Raw genomic sequence first — 20,325 nt, 5'->3', positions numbered from 1 at the left:
GAAGTGTGTCCATGGCCCGGCCCAGCCTGCCGACTAACTTGGTGATGATGATTTGATGTTTTCGCACTATGCAAGGATCAACTAGTAGAGGCTGGGATTACCTCATAGGTACACATGCCCGCACAGTAGTTTGTGCCCAGTATATTAGCGGCTGACGGAGTACGATGGCGCGCCCGCTCTCGGAGTTCCAGTTTCATTTTCAAATATATTATTTACTGGTATTTACTTGAAACGTGCAGGAGAGACACAGACATGGTTACATCTTCGGGTTGGAAGCGAAGTGAAGTGGGGGGCTTTGTATAGTGTATATGTACGTACTACCTAGTGGATATCAGGTAAGCCTTAAGGTACCTAGGTAGAGGTATATATGTCAGACATGTATAGGTTAGTAGGTACCTATACCTATACCTACTCTTGTCGAAAAGCTTTGTATTTCTTATCTTTTACTTTACTTCTGGTAGACTGGTACCTTGACGTGGAAATCAGATCGGATCGGAGGTTCTGGTTCTGGTTCTGGTTCTCTGATGTCGCTGCCGCTGTTGCTGCTGCTGTGGCTCCAGACACTACTACTCCTACCCGGAGTAGAAGCTACATGGACGGCCTATCAAGAATATCTGAATGGACTTGATTCTTCATCATCTTCTTCTCCGGAACAGCAGCAACGGCACGAAATTACTTTTTCGCCGAATTCGCCTTGGAAATCTATTGCTGCTGTTACTACTGCGGGCCAGAGAAATCAAACGTGTGTGGTGGAAAGTCATGGGGATTTTGTGACTGATGATTCGGCGGCGATTGTGGATGCGGTGAAGAAGTGTAATCCGGGTGGGAAAGTGGTGTTTCCTGAGGGGAAGACGTATGTGGTGGGGAAAGCGATGGATTTGACGGGGTTGAGGGGGATGGATATTGGTATGTTTTTTTTTGTCAATCTTCCCTTTTCCTTCTTGGTGGGGAAGGGGGGAGGGGGGGTTTCAAATTGCTGATATTGTTTTTCTTTTTCTTTTCCTTTTCTTTTTACAGATATTCAAGGATACATCCAATTTAGCAACGATACCGATTACTGGCAAGCCAATGCGTACAAACAAATCTTTCAAAACGCTACGACCTTCTTCCAGCTGGGTGGTGCAGATGTGAATGTCTATGGTGGTGGCATGCTCGATGGAAATGGACAAATTTGGTACGATCTCTACGCCAAGGACAAATTGATCTTGAGGCCCATTCTATTCGGAACTGTGGGCTTGCACTCGGGAAGCATCTCGGACCTGCGCTTCAGATACTCTCCGCAGTACTACAACTGGGTGGCGAATAGTACGGACGTGGTTTTTGATGGCATCAATGTCAGTGGGTACAGTCAGAGTGAGCATGAGGCCAAAAATACGGACGCGTGGGATACGTAGGTTTTTCCTCCTCCTCCTCCTCCTCCCTCCTGTCCACTTGGTGAGAGATCTGAGCACAAGTGGGAAAAAGCTGACGTTTTCTTTTTCTTTTCTGTTCACAGGTATCGATCTTCTAATATCGTGATTCAAAACTCGGTGGTCAACAATGGCGACGACTGTGTGTCCTTCAAGCCCAACAGCACGGAAATTCTCGTTCAGAACTTATACTGCAACGGCTCACACGGCATCTCTGTGGGATCTTTGGGTCAATATCCGGGCGAAGTCGACATTGTCCAGAACGTCTACGTGTACAACATCAGCATGTACAATGCCTCCGACGGTGCTCGGATCAAAGTCTGGCCTGGAACTCCTTCTGCGCTCTCCGAGGATCTTCAGGGAGGCGGCGGATCTGGTCTCGTGTCCAACATCACGTACAAGGACATGTACATTGAGAACGTGGATTACGCGGTGGAGATTACACAGTGTTATGGGCAGAAGAATCTCACGCTGTGTCATGAGTTTCCCAGCAATTTGACGATCTCTGGCATTGACATTAGCGGAATTCACGGTACGACTAGTAAGAAGCGTGATCCGCTCAGTGGGTATGTGGTTTGCAGCTCGTCGAGTGTGTGCAGCAATATCAGCTTGAGTGATATTGACGTTGTGGCACCGAGTGGAGTGAAGAATGCCTTCAACTGTGGGAACGTGGACGAAGCTGCCTTGGTGGGTATTAACTGTACCAGTGCGAAGTGATCGAGGATTTGAAGTCATGTTGAAGATGGAGAGGAGGAAGAAATAGTTACATGTATCACAATGGTATAGCTCCTAGTTCTATGCTGATATCGTCCGTGCACCCGGGCCTGGCCGAGGCCGGTCCGACCAGGATGCACGGAGTAAATAGCTCTACCCTGTGTTTACATGGCAACCGCGCGCGAGTCCGTTGACTTCCTACATCTCACATGTACTCCTCAGCCTAGCACTTCTAGTTGCACACTACTGCGCAGACATTGCCCAACACTCGAGATCCAACATTTATATACCACCGGCATCAGTATCGTCGAGCTCGAGCGTCTGGGCCAACCAACAAAGGAAGCTCAGCTGCTTTAGTGATCACACTACCTAGCAACCTCTCTTCTTCTTCTCGGACACGACGACATGGCCAACAGGTTGGATCCTGCAACCATGGCTTCTTCTCCCTCGGTTTCTCAAGCTAAAGGCGGCAACCGAGCTGCTCCAGCCATGCACAACGGCAATGTGATCAAGAGGTATGCTGTGCTGCCATTATGGACTCGCGTGTTACGGCGCCCGTTCACACAGCTGATCTGTATAGACTCCAATCAGAGCTCATGGCCCTCATGACATCTCCTACGCCCGGTCTCTCCGCCTTCCCCTCCTCCGACATGACTTTTTGGAACGCCACCATCCTGGGGCCCTCGGGAACGCCCTACGAGAATCTCACTCTCAAGCTGACTCTCAAATACCCTCCCAACTACCCTTACTCGCCACCAGAAGTACTTTTCAAAACTCCCATCTATCACCCCAACGTTGACTTTAGCGGACGCATCTGCTTGGATATCTTGAAGCCCGGTGGAGAGGGTAAGGAGGGTGCGTGGAGTGCAGTGTTGAACACGGGAAGTGTGCTGTTGAGCATTCAGAGCTTGCTGGGCGAGCCAAACAAGTAAGCAATTACATTGCGCGAAGGTGTATTGCCGCGGAGGGTAGAACGCTGACTAGGAGAAATTCGCAGCTCATCACCACTGAACGGAGAAGCGGCTACGCTGTGGGACTCGAACATGGAAGAGTTCACCAAGAAGGTGCTGGCCCGACACCGGGATGACACCGACGATGCATGAGCTGGAAAAGGAACAATGAGAGCATAATGGAACTTGTCAAGCATTTCTGGTGTCTTGAAGGCGTTTGTTGTTTGTTATTGTCTCGAATCAGGGAGCAAGAGCTGTCGGTGGGAGAACCTGCGTTTACGTTATACAGTCGTGTGCAGCTTGGCTGGGAAGAGGATCCAGCACTCGAGGCTACGAAGGTCTCAGCTGTGTGTAGGATATCCGAGACGGGACATGAAGCGATGATTTTTGAACCTGAGCTAGATTGAGGAATCTGTGGTAGATCTCCAGCGTTCGCTACCCGAATCATCGACGTACACCATGTGGAAGGCACGCAAGCTAAGGAATCCAGCACTTTTCCAGCAAGCCGACAGTATCGAGATGTGCGAGTACGTCGTATACCATGACCGGGCATGGAATGGCAGTTCTCCTCGCCTGGAGTCATTCTTCGTTGAAGACCTATTATCATCAGTACAGGTAGCGTTTCGATGAGCCACGAGCTGACGCGGAGAGAACGGCGGAAGCGCGTTATAAATACTTCCTAGGAGGTAGTATTAACTTTGTACTGCCTGAGCCCTGAGGCTCTGGACAAGAATGCCCATTCACTTAATGCTTTCTGGGTAGCAAACAAAGTGAATACAACTCAACACTTGTGTCACAACCCATATCTTATACACTACCTACCCTAAGGTACTCCTTCTCTTGCGATTTGTACCGGGCTCAACCACCTCAGTTCCGCTTGAATTATTCTCCTAGGGTGCGTAGGTAAATAAGCTTTGCGCGCTGTACCTAAACTGTCTAGCGCGTTTTTGGCGGCAGCAGAAGACGCGAACACAGCTTCACAACCTAACACAGCTTCACAATAGGTAGGAAAAACGGCTTTTCGCAGCTCCATCAATTCTATTGTCGCCGTCGCACAATAGGAAACCGCAATCATGGCAGACGATAAAGGCAAAGCCCCAGCCTTTTCCTTCGGGCTCTCGACTCCCAATTCCTCCTCAGCTTCACCTTTCGGTACCACGAGCACAACTGGCGGAGGACTCTTTGGCAGCAATACGGCCAAAACAACTTCGTCCGGCGGCAGTATTTTCGGCGGTGCTACACAAACAGCATCTTCAGGAGGTGGACTCTTTGGAAGCGGCGCGTCGACGTCAGGGAACAACAGCGGGACGAGCACAACTGGCGGAGGCCTACTCGGTTCTGGTCAACAAACATCAACACCGTCCGCAGGTGGAACTCCAGCGAGCGCAGGGAACGACGGCGGCATGGTCAACTCAGGCAGTGTGCTCTTTGGAGCAGCCACGGCGAAGAGGAGCGAACCGGGCTTCAATCCGTTCGCACAAAGTGCTGCGCAGAGCGGTAGCAGTACGCCCACAGCAACGAAGCCCGGAAGTCTGTTTGGAAATGGCACAACTGGCAGTTTTGGTGCTTCTACAACACCGGCTGGTGAGCCGAAGCAGACGGGCACCCTTTTCGGTGGAGCCTCGACTGGCGGTGGTGGGGGTCTCTTTGGCGGCGGCGCGAAGCCAGCCAGCAGCGGAGGTCTGTTCAGTGGTGCTCAGAACAACACCGGCTCAAGCAATGCGTCTGCCACAGCAGGCACAACAGGCGGACTTTTTAGTGGCGGCCAGCAACAGCAAGCTGGATCCAGCACTGGAGGTAGCAATCTATTCGGTGACAAGACCAACAAAAGCTCATCGACGCCGTCTAGCGGATTGTTTAGTAATCAGCAACAACAGCAGACTGGCTCTAGCACGGGAGGCGGCGGCCTGTTCGGAAACAAGACGAACGCAACGTCTTCGACAGCCTCGGGCGGCCTGTTTGGCAACCAGCAAAGCACCTCCGGAGGCTTGAACTTTACTCTCGGGACTCCGACCGCCCCAGCAGGTGGTAGCAATCCTACTACGGCTTCTTCGACATCAAACGCCGGTAACACATCTGCCACAGCTCCAGCAGCTGGCGCATCGAACACGTCCTCTTCCAATGCCCAACCTACTACGGCGACAGCTCCCGGCAGCAGCTTCTTTCCGGCGGCAGCATCTACAACTGCTTCGCAACCGACTACGACTACTGCGGGTTCAATAGGTGGCGGCTTGCTCGGCGGGCCGGCGACCAGCACCGCGCAGACGACTAGCAGCGGTTCAACAACAGGAACTTCCGCGCCAAGCATATCTGGTATGTTCTCGAAGCCAGCTACGCCCGCTACTACATCAGGAGCACCAGCGCTTGGCGGAGGGTTGTTCAACACAGCACAGCCCACAACTACGGCGAGTACAACTAGTGGCTTGTTTGGCAACGCAGCCACAAGTGGAAACAATTCTACACCAAGCACCACTGCTCCCGCTGGTGGCCTTTTCGCATCAAGTGCCGGCCCAACTGCATCGAGTAGCGCTGCTCCTGCTCCTGGTGCAAGTCTTTTCGGCAGCAAGCCTGCGACAGCGTCAACAACAAACAATGCGACGACAAATGCTCCTGCGACGGCTCCTGCAGCCGGAGGCGCCACTGCGACCGCCAACGTCCCTGCAAGTGCAGCGGGTGGCGCTCCAGCTGGAGGCTCACGCCTCGCCCACAAGTCGCTCGACGAAATCCTCACCATGTGGTCCACGTCGCTCACGCAGCACCAGAAGACCTTTCAGAGTCTTGCTCAGCGCGTGAGTACGTGGGATAGACAGCTTGTGGAGAATAGCACAAAGATCAGCACATTGTATGGTCGCTGCTTTCAAGCTGAGCGTGATTGCAGCGAGGTAGAGCGCCAGCTCACCAACTTTGAGCATACACAGCACGAGATCGAGCACTTTCTGGACAAGTACGAGGATGAGGTAGACAAGATGATGCAGAATTCTGGGATTGGTGAGGATGGTATTGGTGGGGTCGATGCTGAACGCGAACGCACATACAAAACTGCCGAAAACTGCGCCGGAAGACTGAGTGATTTGCAAAACAGCTTGACGGATATGGTTGAGGAGATCAATGACACTTCAGGCAAGCTGACTAACAACAAGTCTGCCGGCGATAACAAGGACGATCCTCTCCGACACATTGTCAGCATTCTCAATGGCCATCTTGTGCAACTGCAGAAGATTGGTACGGGTGCATCAGACTTGCAGAACAAGGTCGCTATTGCGCAACGTGATACTCGAGGCCTGAACAACAGCTATGCGCTGAACGGAGGCAGGCAGTGGGTAGAAGACTTTGGGGCTAGCTATTTGGGACGTCGATAGACGATACATTCTGCTTGTGCAGAGCAACACGCACAGATACGACGCTTGGCATGGGATGGCGCACACTAGGCGTTAGGAAGGCAGAGCGCCGATGGGAGATGCCGTCGGATGTCCAGAATGAAAGGGTGGATTCTTGTACCATAGCACGCATCAAGTGTCGATGCCATAGCGTGACGCTCGACAGAATACGAGAGAAGCTTTCACTACAAGCCGCCATGGCCAAACCTCCACCACTACTCGGAAGCTAACCGAGAACTTTCCACAAATACTACGGCGATGGATGGCACCCGAGTCTCCCAGGTTCTGTATGCCTGCATGTCGAGAACGATACTACCTACTGTATCGATACATGGTCGTGGCGCGATATAACACGCGGAAGAACGCCGATCCTCCGCATTAAAGCACTCGCTAAACACCAGCGCACTATTTCTGTCAAGCTTCGTATAGTGACTGCACACCAAGGAGACATGCGAGATATAGCCGGACCGAAAGAGGGATGATATGTGACAATGTACTTGTATTTAAATCTGGAGGGCTCGAGCACGACGACTATGTTAATGAACAGCTCGAACTGACAAACAGGATGAGAGGATCCATTTCATTGTCACTGCTGGCATTGCCATCCCTTTTGGGCGTCGCCAGCGCCGCTACCTTTTTCCCGCTTCTCAACTTGACTGATACCGAAGGCAATGCCATTCAGGCACACGGAGGAAACATCATTCAAGCCCAAGGCGGCGATGGCTCGTGGTACTGGTTCGGAGAGGACAAAACCGGTTGGACCAACACAGGCAAATTCAATGGAGTATCCTGCTACAAGTCTCCCGACCTGAGCACCTGGACAAACCTAGGCCATGTCCTATCGCCGGTGGAAGGCACCAACATCTCTTCTTCCCCCGAACGCATTGTGGAGCGACCCAAGGTTCTGTACAATGACAAAAACGCCGAATATGTCATGTGGTTCCACGGCGACAACAATAATTACGCCGACGCCCAAGTCGGAGTTGCAACAAGTAAGACCATCGATGGCCAATACACCTGGAAAGGAAATTTCAGACCTTTTGGAAATGACAGCCGCGATATGACAGTCTGGAAAGACCCTGATACTGCTCAAGCTTACCTCATCTTCGCTACGTCCGGAAACGCGGATTTCCAAATTGCCACTCTGGACGAAGACTACTACAATGTCGTCGATGCCATCTACACCTTCGATCAAGTGTTCCAAGAAGCTCCCGGGGTTTTCAAAATCGACGGGAAGTTCTATCTCCTCTTCTCTCCTCAAGACGGTTGGACTCCCACGGACAATGGATATCACGTTGCAGATAGCATGTCCGGTCCTTGGAGTGAAGCCACACTCTTGCACCCCGAAGGTGCTTATGCATACCTCACGCAAAACGCCTACGATATCACGATCAAAGGCTCCGAGGAGGTATTTTATCTCTATTTGGGCGATCATTGGAACGCGAATAATCTTGCCGCGAGTAGCTATGCTTTCTATCCTATTGTATACGACGCAGGCACTTTGGCACTGCATCCCACGGGCGGTTGGACCCTCGATATCGCGACTGGAAAATGGTCAGATCTCCCTTTTACGTTCATCACCGCAGACAACTCTACTACCCCCGAGACCCAACTCGTGGCTTGCGAGACTGGGTGTGCGGGTGGCATGGCGGCCAATCTGACATCTACCGACGGTTCTTTCACCTTTACGTGGAATGGCGCGGCGGGAGATTTTGTGGTACAAATTCTATATACATATCCGGGAGCGAAGAATGCTTTTCGTCATGTGTATGCGACTGTGGACGGCACCGAAGTCGAGGGCTGGGCGCTCTTGGAGACTACCCGGCAGCAGACTTTTGCCCAGAGAATTCCTTTGCCTATGACTCTGAAGCAGGGAAGTGAGGTTGTGCTGAAGGTGGCAGAGAGTGGATTGGAAGTCAGGGTTGAAGGAGTGGAAGTTTATGAGCACGCTGCTGCGTAGGAGTGAGAGAGAGAGTGAGTGAGTGAGTGAGCAGCGAGGAATATCTCCGAAGAAAAGGAGAGATTTGTGGATTGTATTGCCTTGCCTTGCCTTGCCTGCCTGCTAGGTAGGTAGTTAGGCTTTGCAAATTCACTTTTTTTTTCCTCTGCATCGGCCATCACTTTCATACCATGAAAATATCAAATCTTCATCCCACACTCCCGCTCATGTTTCACCCATCACGCAATATCATGATCATCACCATGAAAGAATCTCAAAATCGCACTAGCGATAACCTCACCATCATGTTCCATATGCGCCGTCTCTTTCGCATACTGCACCGCCTTGCGATCCTCATCCACATCAATCGCTCCCGATTGAATTCTCGCTTCCACTTGCCTCCTCACCATCGTCTCGTCCAATCCCAAATGGCCCTGACTCGAAAACAAGCGGTCTCGGATATACAAGCCTTGAATGCTGGTATGATTTGTCGAAGCCCAAATGTGAACTTTTTGATTTTTCCCCAACAGATTTGTGGTTTGGGATGAAGGTAATGTCGTTACTTGATCTTGATGCATTTGGTGCACATGGAGTGTGTTGTCGTGTGTTTTGAAGAGCTTTTGGCCCACTGATGAAAGGTCCATTTCCGTGTGCGCGAGTTCCCATTTCGAGCCTTCTTCTGGCTCGACGGTGGCTCCGAGGGTTCGGGCGAGTAATTGGTGGCCGAAACAAATTCCTGCAAATTTGATGTCTGGTCGGGTTTTCCATAGCTCTGTGATGAGGGATTTGAGCTTGAGGATCCATGCATCGGAGCCGTGCGCGTCGTACATGCTGCCGGTGATGAGAATGGCGTGGACATCGGAGGGGATTGATGAGGCGGTCGGGACGTGACCATTGTGTCCGTTCTCCTGCTTCGAGCTTTAGCTATCTTGTCCCTGGCAGATTTCGGGAAGTTGGCCGGGCTCACCTCGTCTTCTACCACGAAGAGCATTTCTACTTCAATACCGAGAGGCGGCTCATGGTTGTTTCCAGCAGTGGTGAAGAGTCTGTCGATGATCTGGCCAAAACTGCCGCTTTCTTCCATGGTATTGGGATCGGTCTGATCCGTCTCCAAGACGAGCATCTTGACTGTTTCTCGAGCCTTGGAGATCATCTTGGCTGCAGCGTATGGAGAATGTCTGCTCTTCGTGTGATTTTGTATCGGACTCTGCAATGATATTAGATGATTTGCAACGGCAAAGCTCATCAATTCTTCTGTTTGTGTCAGTATACCGAGAGCTTCTGACAACACATTGGACTTCCTTTTGAGCCAAATCAGTGGATTTCCAAGCGTCCCTATTAAGCGTCCCTATTACGATCTTGTCGTCAGCGCCCATCATTAGCTGCCAAGCCAGGTTTGCTTGGCTCATCGTGCACGTCATTAGCATCTACAGAACTGAAGCTTCAACGCATTTGGCTGGTAGCGCAGTCATTTGACCGTGTAAGAACAATTGGCAGTAGAAATCAAAGAATGTGCTAGGAGGTAAAACGAGAACAGATCCGGTGGGCGATCGTCGTCATCTTCGCCAAGAAAGGCTTGAGCGGCTACCTGAGTGAAGAGAGGCAATGCCTCAACTTCAGGTAACAGGATCTTAAGTCAGGTAGGTCGAATAAGGATCCAAGTGTACACAGCCGACATGATCTTCTGGCGCAACCTCTATCCTTTATACCATCTTCAATGCAAGCCTGCTCTTCCCGTTCCCATGAAAGTGCTTCTTTCGCAAATCATGATTGGTTCCACTGGCTTCGGCGCGGCCTTTCTCCCAACAGACTTTCCATAGAGAGTGTATAGACCCCTGCATCACACCCGCCTTCTTTCGCCCCCTCGACCTTCATGTCTCGCCATCTCCGACTCGTAGCTCTGAATCCAACGTCCAGGAGCGCTCACGAGTGCACCACAGGAATGGCATCTGTAGAGAGAGTGTGTGTGTTTGTGAATAAGACCGAATCTTGAGCGTGGGCCCGTACAAAGCAACCACTCCGAAGTGTACCGGCCCTCGAACATGTTCACTGCCTGCGCATTCCAGAGGAGTGGATAGTGCCGCATAGTCTCTAGCCAGGCGGATGGACTCAATACGCGAACGCGTAGGCTGCCCTTGGAGCATGACTTTCTTGACTGTAGTATTTCTCGTCTTGCAAGCCATCCACATCAAAGCGACGCGGCCGCCTCAATAGCCCCGACACCTTTGAACAAACCAGGACTTGTGATCTCTACCGTCACAGGATACTTCCACTCCATAAACTTCGCCCATCCTAGATGCCCTGTCAGCCAGCATACTCACGCCCTACGCCTTCCACTTCCACCTACCATAATAGGCACACTTTCTCCCAAAGTACTTGCCCAGATAAGGTATCAGCACCAGTGTCATCATGAGTTCCAGCTGTTGTAGACTTTCCCGCCATTCTCGCTCGGCATCTGAGTAAGCTTCTTCCTCGCTCGGAGAGAGGGATGTCGTGGAGCCTGCGGAGGAAGATGGGAGGGAATCGAATCCATCGTCGTCGTCGATGTCGGAGGCAGCGGAGGGGATGCGCGCGTAGGAGGATGAGGGATCGGACATGACTGCTCTCGTTGTGTGTGGGTGGGATGGGAGTGGAGTGGCTGTGGACGAGTGACTGGTACACTCGGTGCTTGTTGACTAGGCACAGATGCACTGCTCTACCGCTCTAGGGTCGACGAGCATTACTTCGTGATCGAGTGTACACTGGTACAGACTGCTACCTAACCTCCTCCTACAGCTCGGGCTGGGAACCGAAAGCTAGTTTAGAGACGATATATAAGGTTACCTATGGTACCTTGTGGCCTCAGGAGACGAAGACACGCGTGACGCACGTATATCTCCCGTGGAGTGGGAAATAATACTGCCCTGGGCATTATGGATGGGGGTAGGATGAGCACTCCTCCAATGCATTCATCTTGCTCCTGTGTTGCTACAGCCCACGGCCAACTCGTCTTGCACGTCGCATTCATTCGCTGTCCGTCCATACTCGCGACGGATAGTTCCGTCGAAAATCCCCGCTGACATAATTGTGGCCTTTGACTCACTGAACGTCGACTTCAAGAGCACCCGCCGCCACAACTTCTCCTCCACCTACACCCACCCACACAACCAGCATCGACACTACCGCAATCATGGCGGACGAGATGCTCTCAAAACGCAAGTCAGTGGCTTTCGCCGATGGCCAGACCATCGTCGACGGCGACGGCACTGTCACACATGATACGAACGGCGTGCACGATGGAGACAAAGCTTCTGCCGCCACGCATACCATCGAGAACGGCGGCGAGGACAAAGCCGTCGACGAGGTGACCGCCATGTTCGAGGGACTGGCTAAGAAAAAGAAGAAGAAGCCAAAGAAGGAGGTTGAAGAGGGCGAAGACGGCGAGGAGAAGGCCGAAGAAGATGGTGAAGTTGACTTGTCAGCGCTCAAGAAGAAAAAGAAGAAGAAGGTCAAGGCGCCCGCAGACGACTTCGAGAAGCAGCTGGCAGAGGCCGGCGCCGCAGAGGGTGAGGACGAGGTCTCCAAGAGTTCCTCCAAGGGCGATGCGGCCGAAGCTGGCGTACAGGACGGCGACATCCACGGCGGCACTGGTATCTGGGCACACGGCGAGACGAAGGCTTACAACTACGAGAGCTTGCTGTCGCGCTTCTTCGTCATGCTCCACGACTCGCATCCTGATCTGGCGTCCAGTGGAGGCAAGACCTACAAGATTCCACCACCACAATGCCTACGTGAAGGTAACAAGAAGACCATTTTTGCCAACATTGCCGATATTTGCAAGAGGATGAAGCGCACAGACGAGCATGTCACACAGTACCTCTTTGCTGAATTGGGCACGAGCGGTTCCGTAGATGGAAGCCGAAGACTGGTCATCAAGGGTCGTTTCCAACAGAAGCAGATTGAAAACGTGCTTCGTCGGTATATTGGTAAGTTGCTTGCGTGCCATTACCCCAGTTGCAGCGGCGAGCTCGTACTGATCATGAGAATAGTCGAATACGTGACCTGCAAGACATGCAGATCCCCGGACACCGAGTTGAGCAAGGGAGAGAACCGTCTCTACTTCGTCACCTGCAACTCGTGTGCCTCTCGTCGATCCGTCACCGCCATCAAGAGCGGTTTCTCTGCTCAAGTCGGCAAGCGCAAGCGTATGCAAGGTTAAGCGATTGCTTTTACCTTTCATCGCGCGTCCGAGCTTTCTGTTCTGCTCCCTTAAAAGTAGGTAATGCCGGTTCCATCGTCCTGTCGGCAATGATCGAGATGGCACCTTTTTGGTGTTTTCGAGAGCACGGCGAAGACGATGGGAACCACGAGTATACGATATGTCGCATGCTAGCCGCAAGGCACATACAGATTTGCTCATGACTTCTAGAACAGCGACTATAATGATCGGGCGAGACGCTGAAAAGTACGGGATGATACACAGGGAGGAAGTGACCGAGGCGGCCTAAGGGAGCGGGACTTGGGACGGTAGAGCGTTCGTGCGAGCGAGTATACCTAGGTACTGTACCTAACTTGGTTGAAATGGAAAGTTTTTTTCTCCAACACAATGTCCTCTTTCACCTGAATTTGCAAGTCCTTGCCTTTTAATTTCAATGTTCCATGCTCAAGGTAGGTGTCTACTGTACAGAAAACTCGAATTTGGCGTATGTCGAGCGAGAACAGATAGCATGACCACCTACCTCATCGAGTCCTCCGCGAAGGCAAGCGTGAGGTATGTAAAGAGGTACCTACGATATATGAACCAAAACATGGCTACAACGTCCTCATTCTCGTTTCGGTAGGTATCTCAAAATGGAAAACAACATATTGCCAGGTCAGGTCAGGTACCTAGCGCCACATCAAACCCCAGTGTTCCCCATCAATTCATGAAACGCGTCCATCCCTACTACCTACCGTACCTACCGTATTTTCCAAGGGCATGATCGCAGCTTCCCCAATAATCTCCAGACCGAGACTTAGACCGAGACTTCGGCCGAGACCTGTCCATCCATCCATCCATATGGTATGCCAGCCCCAACTCCACCCATCTTAGGTAAGTACCTCCTATGCAGCGCCTCCGTGTGCAGCCATGTACTGTGAAAAGGCAGCAGGATTGCGAGTCTGCATAAACACGGTGCCGGGACCAGAGAATTTGCACACCAGACCTTCGCCCGCGCTCATGTTGCTGATGATGCCGCCGCTCGCCACTCGTTCGAGGACGTAGTTGCAGTTCCACGCGACCAAGTGGCCATTGTCGATGATGTATTTTTCGCCTTCGCGGAGCTGGGAAGAGGGGTCGGACAGATCGAATCAGCGATTGACGAAGCAGGAAATGAATTCTTTTGGCAGAAAGGAAAAATGCAAAAGCAAGGTACTTACATCTTTGCGAATAATGGCACCCATGGATTGGATCCAACATATTCCTGCTCCACCGAGTTTGTATACAAACAGTCCTTCGCCAGAGAAGATGGCTTTGCTCAAAGCCTGACTGACATAGTCCTTTGTGACACCTTGCGTACATGCCAGGAACGCGTCTTTGCCTATATTCCACGTCTCTCCTTTCCCCGACAGCCTGATATTGGTAATGTCGCCCAATGCAAACGGTGCTAAGAGTAGCTCTCCCGGCCCCGTGAACGTGGTATGAGACATTTCGCCTCTAGCCAATAGCTTCTTCATACTAAATTTCACAGAGCCTTTGACTGTGATGGTGGGTGACATGGCAATCATGGCGCCGGGCTTGACCGTGATGGGACAGCCCATGGCGAGCTGGATCGTGACGATTGTGTTGGTGTCGCGATGCGAAATTCGATACGAGCCGCCGTTGAACGTTCCCACATCGTCTAATGTTGCTCCTGCGCCTGTGAATTGTCCTGGGGGAGGTGCGCCGCCTGGAATCGATGATTGGCGGTTGAAGGACAGTTGTCTAGGGCTTGCTAATGCCGTATAGTTCGAGGTCGCATAACTGGGTTCAGGCTCTTGCGAAGTCGTTGGTGGGCCTGGATGGTATGGTATCGATATCTGATCCTGTTGGTTTGGTTCGGGCGTGGCTCGTGGGATGCCGGTGGCCTCTGTACCAGGAGGTGTAATTGGAGAAACAGTAGGAGGAGGTGCGAACGTTGGCGGAGGCGCGAAGTGCTGCTGCTGTTGCTGTTGCGGCTGAGGTGGGGCCGGGTAGTGATTGTCGGCTATGCTGCCAGCGTTAGACCCATATCTCGCTCTAGGAATGCCTGCTGGTAGTGCCGCCATTGTCGTCTTGCACGCGGATAGGACATGTTCTTGTGGCGTGTACGTGGGAAGCCTTACTGTGAGCATGACCGCCTGGGGGAGCTGTGTGTGGTAGTACCGTCAGCTGCTGCTGCTGCTTTCTTACACAATATACATGTAGGCAAGGGCGGCCTCACGAGGGAAATATTCCTGGGTAGACGCCATCTTGTCCCGTTGTTGCCTCTTGTGATATCTCTTTCTAGTTCCTGCTGTGCGGTGCAGCTCTCTCACAAGTGTTCGTGCTGGCTCGATATAACGTTCACTCGGGAGCCTTGTTGCGTCGTCGTAGGCTGTGGTAAGCTGAGGGAGTTGGGGCAATACTCGGTGTGCGTGAGGGAGTGTCTCGAGAGTGAGTGAGAGTGAGAGTGAGAGAGTGAAAGAGGGAGAGCGAGAGGCAGACCAGACCTACCTTTGGCTGTATACCTGAATTCTGGGAGGTATTATTCTGGAGCATGCATCAGCTCGCTCGCTAATCGTGGCCGCAGACTCGCAGCCTGCTTGTGAACGACTGCAGTGCTACAGCTGTTGAGAGCTCCCATTGGTCGTCTCCGCTCCATGCAGGGCGCCTAGAGAGTGGTGCACAGGCGCCCCCATCATGGAATGGGCGCTTACGGCAGTGTTGGTGCGTCTGCCGTACTCGATGGACCTCTCATTCGGTGATGCTTCTCACCAATCGTCTACTATGCTGATGAGCGACGAGCAGGAGTAGTGATGGCACGAATGATGCCCTCGGCTGCCTCCACTCGGCTGCCATACACTGGGCTGGCGCGTTCATCAGCAGCAGACTCAGCAGCACGCCGTAGCTACCGTCAGCAAGCCTATGCTGCCGCGTGGAGCCCCCATGACCATGTTGGCACCTCGTGATGAGTGTATACGGGCGCGCTGGAGAAGACGAGGTCGGGGAGTATTGATGGTTAGGTACCTTATGGGCGAATACAAAGCGCCGGACTGCCAAGATACACTCCGCCAAGTGCACTGAGCCGAACTTCAGAAGACACCCCAGGTATATAAGATGAACTGGATGTATTCAAACAAGGGGAATGTACACAACAGAGTGGGGTGGGCGATCATATGACATGTCGATCTAGGAAGAGTTGTAGCCCAAAGGTCATCCTTGAGACAGTAGCTGGAGGAGGTAGTGGTAAAAGAGAGAGAGGGAATAGTATTGACATACCTAACTCGCTCTCGACGTTATATACAATATCAAAGAGGATAAGATGGCGGAATTTCAACAGTGACGTGAATTATAACGGACGAGACGAGACTAGACGATGGGCTGATGTACAAAAAGATGACGATAGGTTGGTATTTGCTAGTAGCTATTAGAAGGTAGCTAACCTTGGGCATTTTGAGGCTGTAGACACGACTAGATATAGACTCCCTAGAGTGATCCGATGGCTTGACAATTTCAACGTTCGGTCTAACGTTCGGTCTAACGTGCGGTTGGTACCTGAGGTATACTTTTCACGGCGACGATCTTTGCGGTGTTTGCTTTCTTATGTATGTAGCTTGACTCGATATGACTCGGGAGATGGGGGATAAGAGATGGGTGGTGAGGTGTGAAAGTCCATGCTGGGAAGAGGAGGATATCCGGGAGATACAGGCAGGTCGGTAGGTATATACAGACATAAGGTGGTGGTGGTAGGTGGATGTCAGGCGCCCCCAAGTCAGTACCGCGACTTTTGCACATATTACTCGCACCTTTGACGAGAGCCGAGCTCAGCTACCTAAGGTAACTTACCTCCTAGAGTCTACCGAGAGACACGACTCAATCACGCACAATTCGCGGAAATTGACAATATGCCTCTCATACAGCATGCTCCAGATGCGCTGCCGTACGTTGACCCGCCCGTTTCTGAAGAGACATTGCACGCCGCCAACGCTCTGGTCCACGCCGAAATGGATCCTGCCCACGCCAGCGCTCTGCACCCTGCAATTCCACCCCCGAACCCAACCACCGGCTTCTCTGCACTGGTCGAGGCCGAACATGCGCGCATTTCTGCGGGTCAGCCCAAAGATGCCGGCCTCGATCTGAGCCGCTACGAGCTTCTTGACGCGCCTGCCAAAGGCGATCTGCCCGCGTGGAAGGAGTCCTTGCAAAAGGCCTACGCAAGCACCGAATATCTGCGCGGCCGGGAAATCAACCTCAGCCTGCTGGAGACATATGGCAAGAATGCCTGGTTGATTGGAAACAGTCGGCTCGAAGATGAGCTGAAAGCGCTCGAGAAAGAGCTCGAGGCTGCAAAGACGGGGCTGGAGCAGCTTGAGCAAGGTCGGCGGACTACACAAGCAAACGCAGCAGGAGAGATGCAAGGCCTGGAAGAAGCCTGGAGAACGGGCGTGGGAAGGATGATTGAGACACAGGCCGCTGCGGAACGCCTGCGACTGGAAATTCTGCAGCGAAAGCGACAGGGTGTAGCGTGAGATGATTGATGATTTTACCACTGATGCATTGGACAACGGCCTATGTATGAATCTCTCATCCAGATTGCTCCGAGAATGAACTGGATCGAAGCATGAGCTGAGTAATGCAGCACAGCCGTTGCTGAGGTGTGATTGCGTTTGAGACTCGGGCTATTTGTAGCTCGCAGGCGAGGGCTCATGCTGGAGCCTGTTGCTATTATGTTCTCAAGCCAGCCGTCTGAGAACCGCCTTCAGCCCTGCAAAAGTTGCATCGCACAGGGTTACCGTATTGGGTGCATGGAGCTTGAACGCGCTGTTTTTGGACTCGTAAATGCAAGCATTCGCTGTTTGCAGATGGCATCTAGGCTGCAGACACGAGTCAAGAAATGTGGCGCCGGAGCATCAGGCAAGCCACAACAGCCATACACACAGGACATGATATGTGTGCCGCAAAGTCTTCAAACACAACGGCTTCTGAGACGTTGCTCAACCTTAAACGAGCGCACCTTGTCCCAGATTTGACAGCTATCTGCCTCACACACGACGCACGTATAGACACACTACTCGAGACCTAACTCTCTCGATGTATCGTCTGTTAGGGTTGACTGACACGGACAACATGATGGCGACTCGCACCCTCTTGGCCCTTGGCTCAAAACCCGCACGGCCTCGACATCGTCCACCATAACATTGCTTCCGCTCTTTCCAACCTTCACACATTGCTCTCTGTGAGGTCTTCCGCACAGTGACCCGAAAACAATCAACATGCGCAGCCGCCAGCGAATCCCCCGGTCTAGCTCCGTGGAGAGCCTGAGTGACAAGTTCAAATCGTGGAATTCATCGTTGTCCAACCTTCAGCTGCGTGCATCAGTTGCTTTGAAACCGGTCCAAGAAGGGCAGGAAGGGCTTCCTACCAACAACGCCTTCACTAAGAGCACTCCCACCCTCATCGACTGCGCCCAAGACAGCGTCATCGACCTCGGCGAATATCGGGATGGGTACACCGGCGGTGATCTACCCTTGGGCGAGCGCCCGGAGCACTCTCAAAGATATGGCACGGGGTCGAGGGATCGATCGCGCAGTCGTATGCGCCTATCAGCGCGTGGCTCCACGGATTCTGAATCCTCCGAGAACGAGATGCTGTTCTTGCAGCGTATCGAGAAAACACGCAATGGCCACTCTGCACATGCACCGGCTGCAACGCTTCAACCGGACCGGAAGCGCACCATGAGACATGCCAGGTCCATGTCTCGTATGACGATGAGGACAGAAAAGTCTTTGCCGCCACTCCCGGAAGTCCAAGCACAGTCGCCCGTCAAGAAGACTTTCATGGAGTCCGTCAGATCGACTCGCTATCTCCGCAACATGAGGAGTCTGCCTCAAATCAAGCCTTATGTGAATCCCCACGAGAGCATGGACTTTAAATGTGTCGGGAGCCCCAGCGAAGCCGTCAGCGCAGTCGAGCATGCGTTCGAGGAGCGAGAGATGCAAAGTGAAAAGGATGAATTAGCCCGGTCAATCAATCTTACCAGAGCGAGAATGTGTGATCAGAGGATAGAGGTGCTCGAACGCTCAGTCCTTCTCGATCGCGAAGCAAGTAAAGCTGCCAGCGAGATTGACGAATTCCTCTCGCTCCCTGCTGGGAGTACAATGACTGTGGACGAGGTGACCGGCACTGCCGAACTTGTTGGGCCTGCAGGATATTCGGGTCTCGCGACCGGCGAACGTTGGGCTTCGCTGCAATATCACGGAATGGGCGGTGGATCGGACGTCGATGGCTCGAGAAAACGATTCAGCAGATCTGCCAGCAGACCCTCAAGCAGACAATCCAATAGACCCCCTAGCAGACAACACGAATCTTCCCAAGCAAGTCACGCGAAGCCAGTACTGAAACTCAACACCAAATTCGCAAGTTCGCCGGTCGGTACTCTCGATAACATGTTTACGGCCATCACTGGGGATCGCTGGAGATCGATCGGCATGGCGAGGACAGCAGTCGATCGTAGATGGGTGGTCGTCCTTTCGGGCGCATCTTCATTGATTTCAGATAACGACGACACCAGGTCGATCCGCTCGCTCCTGACACCTTCAAGTTCCGTGAGGACACCCTGGTCGAGGTCGAAGAGCAGAGGGATGGCGACACGGCGAGAACCTTCCACTCCGGCAAGCGCATTTGGTATGATGATGACTCCCTCCTACTCAGATGATGATGAGGAGGAGGAGTACGGTATGCCAGGGACGCCGAGTATCTCTGTCACGCCCATTTTCGCCCCTGATGGAGCTGGGTTTCTGGGAGCAAGGAATATGGGCGAGAGAATGCCTTTGGCTCGCCGCAATACCCGGACGGGCCAGCGGTTAGAAACTGCACTTTCGCCGAGCGTTCGCGAGGATGATGATTGCTCGCCTATGACACCAATGTTATGACATGAACTTGGAGGAGGAGTAAGCTCAGGATGGTACACGGACTGGGCAAGGGAAGAAGAGGCCAAAATAAAGTCCAAACATAGCAGCTTGCGTAGTTTGAACCACCCACATGAATTGATGACGATGACAGGTTTCGCCACAATTAAAGAGTTGAATTATTTCCCATGTATGATTTTACTTGATCTTTTTTTCTTCATGCTTGCTTCATGGTTAATCGCTTCTAGAAGGATGGCATCTCTTGAAGTAGCTGGTGACAATGCTGCATACATGTGCCCCCATGTCAGCAGCACTCTCCTGCCTGGAGGTACCTTACATTACCTTACCCTCTCTCAACGGCTCACCGCCGCCCGATGATGATGATGAACAAGACAAAACATGTTACCTTGTACATATTTGGCAACGAGACTGCAGAAAAGAAGCCAGAAAGAAGTCTTTTAGTACACACACATACACTTTCTCTTTCCATCTGTTGAGAAATCAGTTTAGATTATGTTAAATTGATAGATCAATAAATAATCAGACTGGTCTATTTGTCTTTCTGTCTTTCTTCTTCTTCCATGAGAGCTATTCAGTCGATTCCCTAAACGCCCTTTATCGGGAAAATAAAATCATAACCATACCTACCTAGGAGGTACATGTACCTATCTACCGACAATGGAATAAATACCTAGCTTAGCCGAAAACAAAACAAACCCAAGAAAGGAAGGAGGGAGGAGTATTGCTGGCGCGTAAGGAAGGAAGGAAAAGGATTCGATAGTCAGGTAAATCAATACTCTAGAGAGAAACCATGTTCAATCTTCTCATCAATTGATTAGCTCCTAGAAGGG

The 20,325-nt window shown here is 52.1% G+C and overlaps 10 protein-coding genes across 10 annotated transcripts; 7 read left to right on the top strand and 3 right to left on the bottom strand.

The window, feature by feature from the left end:
* Window positions 1-457: 457 nt before the first annotated feature.
* SEPMUDRAFT_81798 (glycoside hydrolase family 28 protein) lies at window positions 458-2,185 on the top strand. The gene is made up of 3 exons (XM_016910290.1): window positions 458-906; window positions 1,018-1,390; window positions 1,496-2,185. Exons 1-3 carry the CDS (start codon window positions 525-527, stop codon window positions 2,124-2,126), a joined length of 1,386 nt encoding a protein of 461 aa, XP_016762106.1. The 5' UTR covers window positions 458-524; the 3' UTR covers window positions 2,127-2,185.
* A 157-nt stretch (window positions 2,186-2,342) lies between these two features.
* SEPMUDRAFT_147854 (UQ_con-domain-containing protein) lies at window positions 2,343-3,811 on the top strand. The gene is made up of 3 exons (XM_016904554.1): window positions 2,343-2,638; window positions 2,704-3,051; window positions 3,121-3,811. Exons 1-3 carry the CDS (start codon window positions 2,529-2,531, stop codon window positions 3,224-3,226), a joined length of 564 nt encoding a protein of 187 aa, XP_016762105.1. The 5' UTR covers window positions 2,343-2,528; the 3' UTR covers window positions 3,227-3,811.
* Window positions 3,812-4,103: 292 nt separating this feature from the next.
* On the top strand, window positions 4,104-6,895 carry SEPMUDRAFT_147853 (Nsp1_C-domain-containing protein). The gene has a single exon (XM_016904553.1). It carries the CDS (start codon window positions 4,147-4,149, stop codon window positions 6,430-6,432), a length of 2,286 nt encoding a protein of 761 aa, XP_016762104.1. The 5' UTR covers window positions 4,104-4,146; the 3' UTR covers window positions 6,433-6,895.
* Window positions 6,896-7,105: 210 nt separating this feature from the next.
* SEPMUDRAFT_13718 (glycoside hydrolase family 43 protein) lies at window positions 7,106-8,137 on the top strand (the record flags this gene model as incomplete). The annotated part of the gene is made up of 1 exon (XM_016902830.1): window positions 7,106-8,137. A coding segment is annotated over one exon (1,032 nt), but the record flags the coding sequence as incomplete, so codon positions are not given.
* A 491-nt stretch (window positions 8,138-8,628) lies between these two features.
* On the bottom strand, window positions 8,629-9,542 carry SEPMUDRAFT_115276 (class I glutamine amidotransferase-like protein; the record flags this gene model as incomplete). The annotated part of the gene is made up of 2 exons (XM_016901144.1): window positions 8,629-9,297; window positions 9,357-9,542. The coding sequence occupies 2 exons, from the start codon at window positions 9,540-9,542 to the stop codon at window positions 8,629-8,631; spliced, it is 855 nt and encodes a 284-aa protein (XP_016762102.1).
* Window positions 9,543-9,883: 341 nt separating this feature from the next.
* On the bottom strand, window positions 9,884-11,206 carry SEPMUDRAFT_147852 (uncharacterized protein). Its single transcript, XM_016904552.1, has 2 exons — window positions 10,737-11,206; window positions 9,884-10,681 (listed from the first exon to the last, which is right to left on the bottom strand). Exons 1-2 carry the CDS (start codon window positions 10,984-10,986, stop codon window positions 10,578-10,580), a joined length of 354 nt encoding a protein of 117 aa, XP_016762101.1. The 5' UTR covers window positions 10,987-11,206; the 3' UTR covers window positions 9,884-10,577.
* Window positions 11,207-11,496: 290 nt separating this feature from the next.
* Window positions 11,497-12,965, top strand: SEPMUDRAFT_147850 (eIF-5_eIF-2B-domain-containing protein). Its single transcript, XM_016904551.1, has 3 exons — window positions 11,497-12,354; window positions 12,418-12,643; window positions 12,798-12,965. The coding sequence occupies exons 1-2, from the start codon at window positions 11,559-11,561 to the stop codon at window positions 12,585-12,587; spliced, it is 966 nt and encodes a 321-aa protein (XP_016762100.1). The 5' UTR covers window positions 11,497-11,558; the 3' UTR covers window positions 12,588-12,643; window positions 12,798-12,965.
* Window positions 12,966-13,143: 178 nt separating this feature from the next.
* On the bottom strand, window positions 13,144-15,063 carry SEPMUDRAFT_131741 (DUF124-domain-containing protein). The gene is made up of 4 exons (XM_016902447.1): window positions 14,809-15,063; window positions 14,711-14,734; window positions 13,787-14,592; window positions 13,144-13,690 (listed from the first exon to the last, which is right to left on the bottom strand). The coding sequence occupies exons 1-4, from the start codon at window positions 14,834-14,836 to the stop codon at window positions 13,472-13,474; spliced, it is 1,077 nt and encodes a 358-aa protein (XP_016762099.1). The 5' UTR covers window positions 14,837-15,063; the 3' UTR covers window positions 13,144-13,471.
* A 1,370-nt stretch (window positions 15,064-16,433) lies between these two features.
* Window positions 16,434-19,659, top strand: SEPMUDRAFT_147849 (uncharacterized protein). The gene has a single exon (XM_016904550.1). The coding sequence runs from the start codon at window positions 17,840-17,842 to the stop codon at window positions 19,496-19,498; it is 1,659 nt and encodes a 552-aa protein (XP_016762097.1). The 5' UTR covers window positions 16,434-17,839; the 3' UTR covers window positions 19,499-19,659.
* On the top strand, window positions 16,472-17,095 carry SEPMUDRAFT_139816 (uncharacterized protein; the record flags this gene model as incomplete). Its single annotated transcript, XM_016902915.1, has 1 exon — window positions 16,472-17,095. One exon carries the CDS (start codon window positions 16,472-16,474, stop codon window positions 17,093-17,095), a length of 624 nt encoding a protein of 207 aa, XP_016762098.1.
* Window positions 19,660-20,325: the final 666 nt, after the last annotated feature.

This window comes from Sphaerulina musiva, assembly GCF_000320565.1.
Source record: "Sphaerulina musiva SO2202 unplaced genomic scaffold SEPMUscaffold_3, whole genome shotgun sequence".
Lineage (NCBI taxonomy): Eukaryota > Fungi > Ascomycota > Dothideomycetes > Mycosphaerellales > Mycosphaerellaceae > Sphaerulina > Sphaerulina musiva.
Note: the sequence above shows the minus strand (reverse complement) of the source record. Positions and strands in the feature narration are given on the sequence as shown.

Excerpts from the sequence above, each read along its gene's own strand:
- SEPMUDRAFT_81798 (XM_016910290.1), top strand. The coding sequence starts at position 525 with ATGTCGCTGCCGCTGTTGCTGCTGCTGTGGCTCCAGACACTACTACTC. Across the intron at positions 907-1,017 it reads GTTGAGGGGGATGGATATTG|ATATTCAAGGATACATCCAA; the intron begins GTATGTTTTTTT and ends TTCTTTTTACAG. Across the intron at positions 1,391-1,495 it reads AATACGGACGCGTGGGATAC|GTATCGATCTTCTAATATCG; the intron begins GTAGGTTTTTCC and ends TTCTGTTCACAG.
- SEPMUDRAFT_147854 (XM_016904554.1), top strand. The coding sequence starts at position 2,529 with ATGGCCAACAGGTTGGATCCTGCAACCATGGCTTCTTCTCCCTCGGTT. Across the intron at positions 2,639-2,703 it reads AACGGCAATGTGATCAAGAG|ACTCCAATCAGAGCTCATGG; the intron begins GTATGCTGTGCT and ends TGATCTGTATAG. Across the intron at positions 3,052-3,120 it reads TTGCTGGGCGAGCCAAACAA|CTCATCACCACTGAACGGAG; the intron begins GTAAGCAATTAC and ends AGAAATTCGCAG.
- SEPMUDRAFT_147853 (XM_016904553.1), top strand. The coding sequence starts at position 4,147 with ATGGCAGACGATAAAGGCAAAGCCCCAGCCTTTTCCTTCGGGCTCTCG.
- SEPMUDRAFT_147852 (XM_016904552.1), bottom strand. The coding sequence starts at position 10,986 with ATGTCCGATCCCTCATCCTCCTACGCGCGCATCCCCTCCGCTGCCTCC. Across the intron at positions 10,682-10,736 it reads GAGAAAGTGTGCCTATTATG|GATGGGCGAAGTTTATGGAG; the intron begins GTAGGTGGAAGT and ends CAGGGCATCTAG.
- SEPMUDRAFT_147850 (XM_016904551.1), top strand. The coding sequence starts at position 11,559 with ATGGCGGACGAGATGCTCTCAAAACGCAAGTCAGTGGCTTTCGCCGAT. Across the intron at positions 12,355-12,417 it reads CGTGCTTCGTCGGTATATTG|TCGAATACGTGACCTGCAAG; the intron begins GTAAGTTGCTTG and ends TCATGAGAATAG.
- SEPMUDRAFT_131741 (XM_016902447.1), bottom strand. The coding sequence starts at position 14,836 with ATGGCGTCTACCCAGGAATATTTCCCTC. Across the intron at positions 14,735-14,808 it reads TACCCAGGAATATTTCCCTC|CTCCCCCAGGCGGTCATGCT; the intron begins GTGAGGCCGCCC and ends TACCACACACAG. Across the intron at positions 13,691-13,786 it reads GTGCCATTATTCGCAAAGAT|CTCCGCGAAGGCGAAAAATA; the intron begins GTAAGTACCTTG and ends CCCTCTTCCCAG.
- SEPMUDRAFT_147849 (XM_016904550.1), top strand. The coding sequence starts at position 17,840 with ATGCGCAGCCGCCAGCGAATCCCCCGGTCTAGCTCCGTGGAGAGCCTG.